Below are 14,876 nucleotides of genomic sequence, written 5' to 3'. Positions count from 1 at the left end.
GCACACAATAAAAAACATACAAGGGCCTACAACCACCAGGGCCGGCCGCTATAGAGCCCGAGGGCCCGCAGTGTAACGCCATACATTCAAATGAACCAGCGGCAAAGTACCCGGCAGTCCGTAAGCACCTATAACAGACCATGGCCATAGGCCAGGAGCGGTTTAAGACAACGGTTTCATTTTTTATTAAACATAAAACACACTCAAGGCAATGAGAGTCCGAGATAGCAGCGTGCTCTTCCTAGGACGGGGAACAACATACAGTGTCCAAAACGATTCTGGTCCAGAAGCGGTGAAGGTGGGCAATGGGAAAACAAAGCATGGAACACACATCACACACTCCCGCAGAATGCGCAGCTAGGGGGTCAAAGCAATATCGACCTCTAATGGCAAAGGCGGGGCGCAGATACGGCCTCGATATAAATTCCACGGACCCCATACCCTACTCCATTTCCCTGGCTTACCTCTCGCCACATACACCGTCTTTTCCCTAAACATACACCAGTCCATATTCTCCTTCCATACATCAAACGTGGGTGGCCTCTGGGAGCCCCATAGCTGTGCAATGTTACGCTTAGCCACCATATACCCCAAGGTCACCCACTGCGTCTGTGCCGCATTGCAATCATTCGGTTCCCAGACATTCAACAAACACCTCCTAGCCTCTGGCAACAGGGCCACGTGCGTGACCCCCTCCAGTACGGTATGGATACCATTCCAGAATCGCACAATCTCCGGACATTCCCACAATATATGAAGGAACGTGCCCGGCAGGCCACATCCACGCTTACACAATCCATCCATCGAATAACCCATACGGAGCAAACCGGGCCCTGTGACATACACTCTATGGAGGATCTTCAGCTGTACAAACCGGAGGCGGGCCGGGATCGCCACCTCCTTCGGGGAGGCCACCGCCGACACCCAGTCCTCATCATCCAGCTCTAAGCCATCGCCTGTCCATGCCTCCCTCAGACGGAGCAGCAAGTCCGCGCGATCGTTGATTAGTTTCTTGTAAATCAGAGAAATAGTGCTGTCGGGCACATAGCCATCCAACACTCTATCCTCCAGTGGGGAATACTCGGGGATGGCAGCAGCGTCCGGAAAAACCGAACACAGCGCATGGTGGACTTGAGCATATCGGAAGTACTCTCTATCGTTCAATTTATATTCCTTTTTAAGCATTTCAAACGTTTTGAAAGCTCCCTTCACCCAAAGATCACCCACCTTACATATACCAATCATGTCCCATTTCTCAAAGCCTTTCGATCTCCACAAACAGCCCAACCGCCCAGAGGCATACAGCGGCGTCGCCCGAGTCAAGCGATCCCTCCACCCCATCGCAGCATTCGCCGCGTGCCACACACGCACCGCCACCCGCGTGGGTCCCGTCAGCCGCGTGTCCGGGGTCACCGAGTACAGCGCCCTATTATAATCCCCACCCGGAAGCAGGAATTTATCCATCTCGAACGCCGGGTTTAAGGCAGGACCATATATCCCGAAGTTCACAGCCGCCAACTGAGACGCCCAATATTATCGTTTGATATCAGGGAGTGCAACCCCCCCCATCGTACCAAGGAAGCGTTAACTTGGCGAGAGCAATCCGCGGCCGCCCGTCCCAAAACAGTTGACGCTGAAGACCCTCAACCTCCCGGAAATAGCGGGCCGGTACGACATCCAGAGTATTTTGCAAAGCGTACAAAAAGCGAGGCAGCGACATCATTTTAAACAATGCCGCCCGTCCAAGCGGTGAAAGCGGAAGTCGTCGCCATCTTGCGACGTCGGCCTTCAGTCGCTGGAGGGGGGGGAGAAGGTTTCGCTCATAGCGGACCGCGGGATCCAGTGAGATAAAGATTCCCAAATATTTGAACCCCAGGTTAGCAACCTGAACAGGGCAGTCTTGCGGCAGGAGGGGGGCGTCCCCGGAGAGGACGTAGATGCACGATTTGGCCCAGTTGATAACCAGGCCGGAGTTGCGGCCAAAGGAAGTCAACACGTCCACCAATACCATTAGTGACTGTCGGGGGGAAGTGAGATATAGAAGGATGTCGTCCGCGTAAAGGGAGACACGGTCTTCGAACTCCGGCGTCCATCTAGTGCCTCGCAACGACGGCTCCCAACGCAACCAGGCGGCGAGAGGCTCCAAAGAAAGCGCAAAGAGAAGGGGTGATAGCGGACATCCCTGTCGCGTACCCCTCCCCATTGCGAAGGGAGCCGACACCCTACCATTCACCACCACCTGAGCCAGTGGGTCAGCGTATAGCAATTTTACCCAACCAATAAACTCAGGGCCGAATCCAAATTTCGCCAAAACGGCCCAAATATATGGCCACTCCAAAGTGTCGAACGCCATAGTAGCATCTAAAGATGCCAAGATGGCCGGCTCCCGTATAAACTCGGCTCTAGCCAGCACACCGTGCAACCGCCTCAAATTAAGGGCGGTATTCCGATGGGGTATAAAACCGGACTGATCCTGATGAATCAAGTCGCCCGCGACCCGAACCAGTCGGTTAGCCAACACCTTAGCCAGAATTTTGGGTTCTGCGTTCAACAGCGAAATGGGCCTATAGGAGGCGCAGCGGTCTCGCGGCTTCCCATCTTTATGTATCACCACTATGGTGGCGAGGCGTTGGTCAGGAGGAAGGAAGCCCGCCGCACGTGCCGCCGAAAACATGTCACGAAGATACGGCGCTATCTTATCAGGACGTAACTTATATAGTTCAATGGGAAGACCATTAGGACCCACCGCCTTACCAGACGCGATCGAGCGAATGGCCACAGCAATCTCATCTGACGACAACTTCGCCTCCATCAATGTTGCATCCGCCTCCGATAAGGTTGGCAGTGCGATGTCTCTAAGCAACAGATGAGAATCCTCCTCCGAACGCACGGAAACCGGAGAGTATACCCCGCGGAAGTGATCCGCGAAGCAGTCAACAATCTCCACAGGGCCAGTCACACGCACTCCATCCATTCTCTCCACAACGGGCACCACCCTGCTCGCTCTCTCCTTCTTATCCAACCAAGCAGTCAGCTTTCCGGCCTTATCCCCCACGTCATACAGACGCCCTTGCTGCTCTCTATACATCCCTTTAGCAGCTTCCGTGACTAGCGCTCTATCATCTGACTGTTTGAGGCTGAGAACATGCAATTTCTCATCAGTAACTCCACGCTCCAAGTCCTCCTCCATTTCAGCTATTTCAGCCTCCAGGCGAACCACCTCAGCTCTCTCGCACCTCTTAGTATGGGAGATAAGGGACAAGGCCTGCCCCCTGACCACCACTTTATAAGCCTCCCATAGGGAGACGGCCGACGACACCGACCCCACATTATCAGTGAAGTAGTGATCAGTGGACTTGACCAACTCCGCGCGGATCTTAGGGTTACGAAGATACCAGGGGCCAATAGGTGCCACTCTTCCCTCTGTGCCAGGGTCAACCCTCAGTTGCAACCATATAGGGGAATGGTCAGAAATACCTCTGGCTACGTGACGCACCTCCCCAATCATCCCCGCTTGGGTCGCCGGCATGAGCATATAGTCGAGTCTCGAGAGACTCCCATGGGCCCCCGAGTGAAAGGTATACTGCGCTTGTCCCGGGTGCATCATTCTCCAGCAATCTACCAGTCCCAAAGTGTCCAAAAAACTCCCCAACCAGGCCTGAGCCCTAGGGAGATCCCTGGGGGGGTGACGGTCCTCCAATCCAGAGACCACGGCATTAAAGTCTCCACCCAACACCAAAACCCCCCCAGGACCAAACGCCCCAAGTCAGCAAATGTAGTCGTCTGCAACCCCGGGGGCACATACACAGCCACCAGTGAAATGGTTCTACCCTCCCATCTCCCCACCAGCGCCACATATCGCCCCCTATCATCGTGAAGCACCTCGTCCACTGCCAATGGGAGGGAGGTCCTAACTAAGATGCCCACTCCCCTAGAGCCAGAAGTGAAACCAGAGTGAGCGGCAAGGCGATACCCCCTCCTATTTAGGGCCTGGAAGGAGTTCCCAACCAAATGTGTCTCCTGCAGGAAAACGATGTCGGGCGAGAGCCGCTTCAAGAACTGTAACACCACCCCGCGCTTGATCCTGTCCCCCATACCATTCACATTCCACGAAAGGATTCGCAATCCCCTATCCCACTCCCGCACATGATACCCACATCCCGGAGAGCACAACCCGGAGAAATCAGCAAACAACTTCACATTGCCCTGCGAAACGAAAAAACAACAACCCTCCTCCCCCACAGACCCAAAACCACAACTCCCCCACCCCTGCTTGAGCCCGAACAGCCCCCCCAACTTGCAGTGTGCCTGTCGCCCTAACATATACCACAAAAGAACCCCAGAAGGAGGAAAGGACCCCAAAAAGCTCCCCGCAACCCCCAGACATTTGAAGGGCATGATGTGCCGGATTAGAGTGTAATTGAGCCAAGGTGCAATGAATAGTCAATCTAGTCCATCGCCAGGAACCAAGTTCTAGTCCTGCTCCACCACATCCCGTCCGCTCTCCTCCGCCCGATCGTCTCGATCCTGTCCCCGCGGTAGGGCATCCAACCAGTCACCAACCGCCTCCGGTCGGTCAAAAAAGTGGGAACGACCCTGGAACCCGCAACGTCGCCGGGAATAACATCGCGTATTTCAGCTCCATGTCCCTCAGGCGCCGCTTGACACCCAAAAATCCCAGCCGCTGTTTCTGGACCGCTTGCGTGAAGTCCGGATAAAAGCTAACATTGGAGTTCTCAAACTTCAGCGGCCCAGCCACCCGCGACGCCTGAAGGATAGCATCTCTATCCTGAAAGTTAAAAAGTCGAGCGATTATAGGCCGCGGGGGAGCACCCACTTTGGGCGCACCACCTGGAATCCTGTGGGCCCGCTCCACCGCAAAGAACTTGCTCAATCCCTTGGGCGCGAGACGGTTGATCACCAGATCCTCCACAAAAAGATCAGCAGCAGATTCCTCCGATCTTTCCGGCACTCCGATGATACGGACATTGTTCCGTCTAGCCCTGCTTTCCGAATCCTCAAGTCGACGATCAGTCTGGTCACTGGCAAGCCGCAACCGACGGACCTCCGTCTGCAGGGCGGCCACGTCCACAGTTAGGCTCGACGCCGCTTGTGACAGGGAGTCGACACGCTCGTTGGTTTTGGACAGGTCTGCCCTGACCAAATTCACATCGATCAGTACCGCGTCCAACTTATGTGCCAGGGTATCAAATCGCTGACCCACAGCAGCCTTCATCTCCTCAATGGCGCCCATAACGTCCTGCAGGGTAAACTCCGACGCTGGGCCCGCCAGCTCTTTAGACCGTTTAGGCGATTTATGCAGGCCAGCGGGGGATCCCTTTAGCTGCGCGTAGCGGTCCATGTTGTTGGCCTGAGCATAGGATCCCCTCCGGGTTGACTTAGATTTCGACTTGTCCCCTTCGAGTCTCGCCGCCATCGTCCGGAGGCCACCAAGGTTGGCACCCGCCAGCGCCAGGGACAGGGACCCGTTGGCTAAGTTAAGCCGACACTGCGATCGCAGACAGGACGTCCGTGGATAATCCGAAGATCGGGCCAGACACTCCGTTGTCCGCACTCCTCTGAAACACCAGGGTCCCTCAGCCGATCTCAAACAGCAGACTTGAAAACGAAAGTGAAAGTGCGGGGCACGGGGCAGGTCAAGCCCTGCATGCCGCTGTTGTTCACTTCGTACCCGGGCACCTCACCAACTCGAGACCGGGACCTAGGCACCAGCAGGCCGCAAACTTCGGAGGGCAACCATTCGGGTTCCCGGCGTCCGATCAGAATTCGGAAAACGGGTGGCACCTCAGCGCGAATGCATCAGCAGAAGCCCGTCAAATTTACCAGGATTTAGTCAGGATAGACGTGGGAGGTTGCGGAGGCCCTCGAGACCCTTAAGCCTTTGCGGCCATCTTGGTTGCGCGCTAGGCTCCTCCCTCCAATGCTGTTTCTTTTGATCGCTTTACATTTCTCCAGATTAATTGAGGTCATCCCACCTGCTTTTAACAATACATGTATTTTTAATAGGGCTTTATTGGCTTACACATAGTTCACATTTTATTGTTTTACTGTCACCCAGAGAGGAGAAAATAAGGTGGAATGATATCAGTGAAGGTTTTTCTTTTAGGTCACTTTATCACTTAAGTAGAACAGTCTATGATTTACATAGCTGGCGCTACTTGGTCAAATTGCAGCAAATTCTTCCATATCAAGTCTTGTAATAAGATATTTTGCAGGAGGTTTGAACCTTCCCCGAATGTGTATCAGGTTATAACAAATTATTTTCAACTGCAATAGAAAATAAATACTTCCTAAAGAGGATAAGGTCCATAACTTGCATGCAAGAAATTTAGATCACACAATGGGTAAGTCCTAACAATTTCTGAATGAGATAAGGGCTCATTAACCTGGTGGCAGTTGCGTTGCATGTTTTCTCAGTCATGTAAACCACACAAAGATAAAGGGCCAGATGTACGACCCTTTTTTGCGCTCGCAAGCGGGAAATCGGCCCGTTTGTGACAGCAAAAAGGGTCATGACATGTACAAAAGTTACTGACTCGCAAAATAGCGTTTGCGACTCTCGCTATTAAGAAGGGGCGTCCCTTCCTAATAGCGAGACTCAGTGCCATTTACTATTGTTTTGCGATCACATTTGCTGTAGCAAAACACTCGCAGTTTACCACCTACTACAAGTAGTTGGTAAACCACTCGCCACCCCTTCCCCTTTGTGAATGGGCGTGAAAATATTATTCAAGAGCAGGCAGTGTTTCCTGGGACCACTGCCTGCCCTTCAAAAATGAAACTGAATAGTTTAACTTTTCATTTTTAAATGCATCCCGTTTTTCCTTCAAGGAAAACGGGCTGCATTTAAAAGGAAAAAAAAGCTTCATTTAAAAAGCAGTCACAGACATGGTGGTCTGCTGACCCCAGCAGGCCACCATCCCTGGGAGTGCTAGCCATTCCAAATCCGGTCCCATATTGCGCTTGCCTCATGAATATTAATGAGGCATGCAATTTGCGACCCCATTGGGCATCGCTAAGAGTGTCTAAGACACTGTTGTACATTCACTTTTGCGAGTCGCAAATTGCGAGTCGCAAAAGTGAATGGTCGTACATCTGGCCCAAAATGATTATCCAGCAATAAGGACAAACTGGATGAAAGAGCATAGCTAAGAGTTTATGGTAAAAGTGCCAATGTGTCCATCAGCCATAAATGTGGCCCAACACACAGTGGCTCTGGTCTTATGACTCCCCTAGTATGCCCTATACCACACTAAAGATTATAGCATTGATTAAGCCAACTTATGGTTGTGACCACACATCGACCAATGTATTTGTTATGGCCTGAGCTAATATTATTCCATAATGCATGTTTAACTGTATGCCTCATAAGTGTGATGTTCTTTCCTCTCTTAAGGGACGCCTCCACGGTAGTGACCGCCTCCGGAGATCACCAAGCCAAAGTCTTCTGTGTGCAGCGGCCGGACCGTTAGCAGCATCTGCCACTTAGCTCTCGGATTTCTTTTGTCTGTGAGAAGAGCTGCGCATCTTGAAGTGGACTTCTTTTATTTGATAAATACATATATATATATTTTTCCTAATGCCCATGTATGCCAGGACTTAGGAGGCCTTGGAAATAGTGAGGCATTCCAGGTAGTCCAGCCGCAGCCTCCCATTTATCATGATTGAGCTTCATGACATCCTGACCGTGATTTTCCAGTGTATTTGCGTATGGCGTGATGCTACTCCTGTGTGCTTTTGGGATCTGCATTGCTGACACAATAGATTTTATACAATTTTTCTTTTACAAAGGAAAGGTATGTGCAGATTAATGGGCCTCTGTTGACAGAATAGGAGTTATTCATAAAAAACACTCACTTCATCTCAGTCTTTCCCTCGTCCTGGTGATGTGATTCATGTTCTGAATGTATCTTTTGTGTGGCCAATGTGACCTCACCTGAAGCAGGTTGAAATGCTCTTAAATGCTGCGGCATTTCATCGATTACGCCTTGCTTACCTTTGGGAGCTTGAACAGATCCCTTTTGCTGTTCTCTTGCTTCAAAACTGAATTTAGCCCACAGTATTGCAAAATGTTTTGTTTCTTAATTAATTTCCATGCGTCTTTTGATGGTAGAGCTTCCCTTCGCTTCATTACACTTCTGTGCATACTGAGCCTTACAAAGAAGTTGACCATACAAAACAGAAAACTGCAGATAGATACAAGTCCAGAAATACACCTTCATAGATGAGCTACCCATGAGCCTGCCATTTGTTTTGTTTCTTTTTAGATTTAGATTTCATGCTTTTAAACACAAGAATGTTTTGAAACTACGCAGGGACAATTCTGATTGATTGTATGCTGCTGCATAAAGAGAGGGACTAAAACTCAGATGAAAATTTGATTTTCTCAGAACCAATTTTCTCAGAACCAGGCACCCGTCAACAGAGCACATTAAATGGTTGAATGTAGCAATCGTCAATGAATTCCTCTACTTACTGTGTCTTCGGGATTAAGTCAGCCTGTGGCTCGCCTTGGGCTTTTATGCAGAGGTGCATACCTCTCTGGTCTATATTGTTCACTTATCTTTTAGAGAGAGTCTTGCGAAGTTCGTACAAGAACTCTGCATATATCTATGGACTTCCACAATTGGGTGGTGTTTATTTTGTATCTTCGATTACTATGATGATACGGATAAGGGCTTGTCGTTTTTGGTGCCACACTGAAAATAATAGATTCCAAGCAGACAGAGCGATGACGTCACGGGTAGAGCCGTGCAAATTTGTGCACAGCGAGCGGATAGAGTATGTTATTTATCGGAATCACATGTCGCAGAAAGATCTGTGAGGTTTAAGAAAGTAGTAAAAATTCCAATCTTCCTCTGCCAAGGCCTCTCTTGGCGCTGGTCGAATGGTTGTTTACCACCATCAATACAGAATATTTGATCAAGTGGAGTTACAAATTTGGCCAGAGTTAATTTGACCTTGCAAGAAATATGAAAAATTGTTACACATACAAATATGTGGAACTTAGTAAAGCCAACCATCCGTTCGAGAGTTTAAAAGATGGTGGATACCCATGCCAGCTAGTATGTTGAGACTAGATTTGAGAAAGTTTATAGAAATAAATGTAAGAGTCTGAGAGGCAGGTTTCCGATTCTAGTTATGTGGTTAATGTAAATGAAGACACTAGCACAGGCAGACATAAAGTAGGTGAACATAAACTTGAGGCGAGGAGTGAATAGGGTCAGTGACTTATTTGATCATCACAGACGGTGACTTAATTTGCGGGTAAGTTCTGCTGGTTTGTGTGGCCCGTATTGTGTCAAGCTTCTCTTTACCTGTTGCTTCTAATTCACAAATACTGCTCCATAAATGCCCTGCTACTGTACAAGAAGGACCATATGTCTACTCTACAGTTTTATCACAACCCTAAAATGTGTCCGTTGCTTCCCATTTTTTAATTGGAAATAATTTTTTGCATTGTGATGGAAAGTAACTGATAGCGAGTGGTATAACTGTGGTACGTTGTATCCCTTACTTTGCACCAGTTTCCCTTCTTTGGAAGAGACAAATGTTAACCTGTAGAAGTACGATCTGAATGGGTTGCAGTAAGGTTGATTTTCTTTTCCAAATAATGTTTGGTTCCCTGCTTGAAAAATGCAGGTGCTTATTCATTTGTTTAATATTTAACATTTCATACTTTTATGATATAGCTCTATTTTTGGCACTGTCATATTTTAGCTTTTTGTTTCACTTTTTTGTTTGGGAAATGTTGGCAACAACTGTTGCTTGAGAGAGTGTTGAGTGGTGTGAAATCCTCGACCGGGTGGACATGTTTTGTAGGGTGTAGCAGTGTTGTTTTCTTTGGTCACGATTGTCCATTGCGTGGGCAGCCATGCTTGCTTCACATTGCTATAAAACTTTATCCGGACACTCCTCCTCTCCGACACTTGAGGGATTTCAAAGCCATGACTTTTGTACTTCAGTGAAAACTTGCTAAAATATGTAAACTGGAGTAAAGAAAAAAAGTTGAATTGCTTTACCTGTCTTATTAACTGTGATGGCTTCTCTAAAACCGAATGTGCAGTTGACTTGCCAGTTACCAGGCAACTATAGATTCAAATCTTTGACTATCGATGTGTGCGAGAGCTTTCTCAATAAAAGCATTCTTTATAAACAGTTATCCTTCAGATGTGCCAAACGTGTCCAACTTAAGGAATGTGCTGAAGAGGGTCTTTAACTCTCCTGGATCCTGCTCTGGATGGTATTTGGAAGAGAAGCATGGTAACCAAGGTATGAAGATGAGTCTTGGACATGGCGATTTCATTTGAGGCATGGCGCTCAGTTCACGATTAGCAATCATTGTCCAGGTGGTTTTCCATAGAAAACTTTGCACATGACATAAAAGTGGCTACCATATAAGGGTGTGTCCTTAAATGTTGTAGTTGAATATAGCTACCAGAAGGGCACCATTCCACTAACTACTCGTGTTATTCCTCCTAAACTAGGTGTCACTGGGTGCTTGAGCAACACATGCTTAGTAGTGTCCGAGTCGTACAATACATTAAAGAGTTATTTTCCCGTAGCTTGGCTAATGAGCGATGCAGCCATGTGTGGGTGTTTTCTTCAGGAGCCTAGGTTTTCTTTTAGAAATATTTTTTACCTCTTTATCTCAAGAAGAGTAACAAGTAGATCTTAGACTCAAACTAATCTTCCGACAGTATTATGTCGCTAAAACTAACTTTTACTGGGTAATTCTCCATTTGTGGCTAAAGTTTAAAGTAGGATTTTTTTGTAAAAGTGCGTATTTTTGTAGCATGTGTGGCTGTATTTACACAAGTATAGCATGTTCCTGCCTTCTAGTGTTGGACTGGTACGTTATCATGTTACATTTTCTTTCTGCCATTGGCTTCAGGCACAAACGGAGTGGGCTCTGAGCTCCTCGTGTTCAGTCATCCCCTTTTGTTTCCTTATGGATTCCATTGTGTCAGATTTGAGTAAGCCCTGCAACTTTGGTCTCCCTGACATGTGAAGCCTCCGTCCCTCAATCCTCCATCATCAGAGAATGCTGCATGAGTGATGGAGGACATCCTTTCAAAACGGTTCATGCTTACATTAAAAGTATGTGTTGGGGGACTGCCATGTGTATAATTTGTCATTCCTCTGACCACAGTAACACGGCCTCTGCGTTGTCTCGCTTTGAAAATTAAGAAACCATTCTGGAGTGGCACTGGGCACACCTGAGGAAGGTCCCCCCTGCACAGACGAACAAAAGGAGGCTGAACCCTTGGGTCTCCCAGTTGTACCACTGCCAACCAGTACAGAGACTCTGTCATCCAGTGAGTCCCAACACTAAGGAAATGGGCAAACGCTAAAGATTAGCAGCTCGTGCACGAAGACAATGTTTAGGGTCATGAGTATGCTGTTGGTCCCAGAGTTCCATGCCACCAAGGTTGTGCCCCAAAAGAAGTCTTACACTGAAGTAGAGCACCGCTCCCACAGGAGTCTAGCGTCTAGTCCCGAGCTTAAATGGAAATAAAAGTCAAGCAAAGGGCCCCTGCCACCTTCAGGTTTCTGTCTGCACTGGCAAACTCCTTTGGAGCTGAACAAGCCTCTTAGGAAGGGCGTCTACAACCATCAGCCTTTGAGCCAGCGCTTCATCAAGGGTGCAGAGCACCATCACTCACACCTGAAGCCAGTACAATAGGCTCCTTCTGTACCTGGTCACAAGAGTCTATAGGTGCCAAAACCTTTGTTGATGCTGAAGCCCTCCTCCAAGCGGAAAGCAACCCCAACTTCAAGGTCTCAGAAGACTCTTGGATCCTGTTCCGTGCCAGTCAGAAGAGCCTGTTCATCCACACTGTTATGGGCAAAAGTTAATTGAATACACCTTCTCTGACCGCTCCAGAGCCCAAGCCCTGTCCTTGAAAGAGGACACTGGGCTGCGAAGGGACACTTTACTCAAAGCCTCCCTCCTCAGAGCCTGCACAGAATCAGTGTAAGGACAACGCAAACCGTAATCTTCCTCTGCTTCAAAGCCTAGATAGTCCTTGTATGCCTTTGAACCTTATGATGAGCTGTCAGGGCCAAGTGCCACTTGCGGCTCCTGGAATGGCTATAATTTAGACCTCCTAAGGTAATCCAAATTTCAAACACTATCGGGAATATACATCACCACCTGATAACACCACTGCATATCATGAGGTAATTTGGCACCCTCCAAGTCAGAGCGCACAAACACATTTTCCTGTCCTGTCCTCGAGAGCAGATTAAAATCTGCTCTGAATAGCTTGAAGGAGCCTATCACGTTCAAGGTAGTGATCCACAGCTTGAAAATAAATTCAGACCCTCCCCTATTTTATTGGTATACATCAGGGCCAGGTTCCGCCCGTCTTTCTGGTGGTCCACACTGGCTGCAAGTGTTCTTCTGCCTACTCCTCCAGACAAGGAGATTGATGCGATGGGCAAGAGCGTTACAGTGGGAGTAGCAATTCATTGGCACATAGCCAGTTCTGTGGCACTCCTGTTGAGATTCAATGGGGCCTAGAGGGAGGAGGTGCAAGAACACTTGAGCATCTCTCATAGGAGTACAGAAAATTAGGGGAGGAGATAAACCTGAGTGGAAATTCTCTAACATCAGCATTCGCTGTCTGCAAGATGCTGCTGTCACAGCCTCTAGGGGTGTTAATACCAGCATTATCCTCGGACGCCATGCCTGGTTTCATTTCTCTGAAGTCCAGCAACATCTGCTCAGCTTCTTGTTCAATGGTGAGCACATTTCAGCCCTCATGTTTACTAGATACGGGAAAAACACTTAAAAAGATAACCGAGATTGCAAAGTCCATGTGGGCTTTTAAACCACTCCATACAGGGGTTCCTTTTGTAAGCAGCAGCCCAGTGGAAAGATATAAGGCCGCCTTGCCCAACAACCACACTGCTACCAGGGGCAGCAGCAGTCTTGTGCTGGAAGGGGGAGCAACAAGGGGTAACCGGTAGGTGCAAAGATTGCTCCAGCAAAGGAGCTGCCACAGTACCACCCAATCATAAGCCATTGGTTGTGGGAGGGAATACACAATTTCTTGTCTGCAGGAAATCCTATACGACCAGTAGGTCCTAGCAGAGGTTCAATACAGCTGTTGCCTTGAACCATTCTCAACCCCTCCCAACATTCCGCCTCATATACACTGTCTCAGCAAAGAGACCTCTATCTCCTTCGGAAGAAGTACACGCCTTCCTTCAAAAGGGCACCATAGAGAAAGTGTAACATCAAGGCAGCAGTGTCTACTCTCTTATTTCTTATACCTATAAAGGACAGCTCTATCAGGCCCTTCCCCAGCCATAAGGCCTCTTAAACCCTACATACTAGCAGAACATGTTTGCATAAGAGATCTGCAGGAGGTTATCTCCCTTCTTTAATAGAGTGATTACATGATGGTACCTGATCTCTAGGATGACTATTTTCACATACCCATCCATCTTGCTCATCAACGCTACCTATTACTTTGTGACAAAACAAACAATTCAGTGTACTTTGTTTTGGGGTCACCATGGCTCCGACAGTGCTAACATAGCGCCTAGCATTGGTGGCTGCCCATTTGAGAAGGTAGGGCATACACTTCTTTCTGTACCTTGAGGATTGGATGATCAAGACTGGTAGCAGGCTGCCATTCCTAGACCACACACAGATTCTGCCCCTTCTCTTCAACCTGGGGTTCACCTTAAACCCCACCAAATTCCACCTACAGCCTCTGGAGATCCCACCGTTTCTAGGTTCCGTGTTGGATGCAGTGTCATGGAAAGCTTACCCTAACCAGCAGAAAATTGTGGCCTTTCAACAGCTGTTGCCTCTTTTTCTACCCAATTGTCTGCTCACAGTAAGAACAGTAATGCTCCTTCGAAGGATGGATGACCTTGGTATTGCCATTGTTCCCCTCACGCTTGCTCCCCCTGCAAGAGTGCCTTAATGTTCAGTGTCGCCAGATTGAGGGTCGCTTGGAATAGCTTGTATTAGTTTGGGTCAGGGCGCACACGTTTCTGCAGTGAGGGAAAAGAAAACAACTTATTGCAATCCAAGCCCTTTGCAGACACTGTACCACAGGTGACCACTACCACAGACTCCTCTCTCACAGGATGAGGTGTACATCTCAACAACCTAACATTACAGGGAACGTCAACTATATGGAGTTTCTAGCCATTCACTCATCTCTGAAAGCTTTCCAATAAGCAATGTGGGAACTCATCAAAACAGACAACATGACTGGCATCTACTACCTACAGAAACTGGATGGCACACGCACCCCCTATTGTGGCATTGGGTACTCTGCCACAACATATACCTCATGGCGGAGCATCCTCCGAAAGTGGGCAACTTTTAATGCCTGTACGTTAGGATGCATCTACAAGTCCACGTTCGAGAACTTCACCGGCAAAGCCTACATACTTACACCATTGTGGTTCCCCCACAGAAAGACCTATTTGCCATAACAGAAAATGCAAAATGCCCAAACTTCACCTCCAGTTACTCACACTGAAAATCCAGGAGCAATGCAGCATGGATGATTTGGTCAGTGATACTTGCCTACGCTTTTCTACCGCTCCCTGGGCTTCCCTACGTTGCGAGGAAGTTGAGGCACACATCACTGATGTTTATTCCAGTAGCTCCAACCTTGGTACTCCACGCTCTTGGAGAAAACAAACAAAAAAAAACAAACACTAACCCCCTCGGCCAGCCACATCTCTCCTCCGCTTCCCGGCCAATGTCCCAGAACTGAACCAGGAACTGGAAGTACACACAGGCTCTCTGCTCTAAACCAATCCCAATGCTGCCATACAGCATTGTGATTGGTCTGAGCGCCATCGTTCGGAACTCAGACGGG

The 14,876-nt window shown here is 48.5% G+C and overlaps 1 protein-coding gene across 1 annotated transcript in view; it reads left to right on the top strand.

Annotated features, from left to right (window-relative positions):
* AAMP (angio associated migratory cell protein) overlaps positions 1-10,183 on the top strand; it is a 158,082-nt gene extending 147,899 nt beyond the window's left edge. The window contains exon 11 of the mRNA XM_085650021.1: positions 7,418-10,183. Within this exon, the coding sequence (XP_085506147.1) occupies positions 7,418-7,493 (76 nt within the window). The 3' untranslated portion in view covers positions 7,494-10,183. The remainder of the gene's footprint in view (positions 1-7,417) is intronic.
* The last annotated feature ends 4,693 nt before the right edge of the window (positions 10,184-14,876 follow it).

This window comes from Triturus cristatus, chromosome 3_2 (genome assembly GCF_964204655.1).
Source record: "Triturus cristatus chromosome 3_2, aTriCri1.1, whole genome shotgun sequence".
Lineage (NCBI taxonomy): Eukaryota > Metazoa > Chordata > Amphibia > Caudata > Salamandridae > Triturus > Triturus cristatus.
This window is presented reverse-complemented; position numbering and strand designations above follow the sequence as displayed.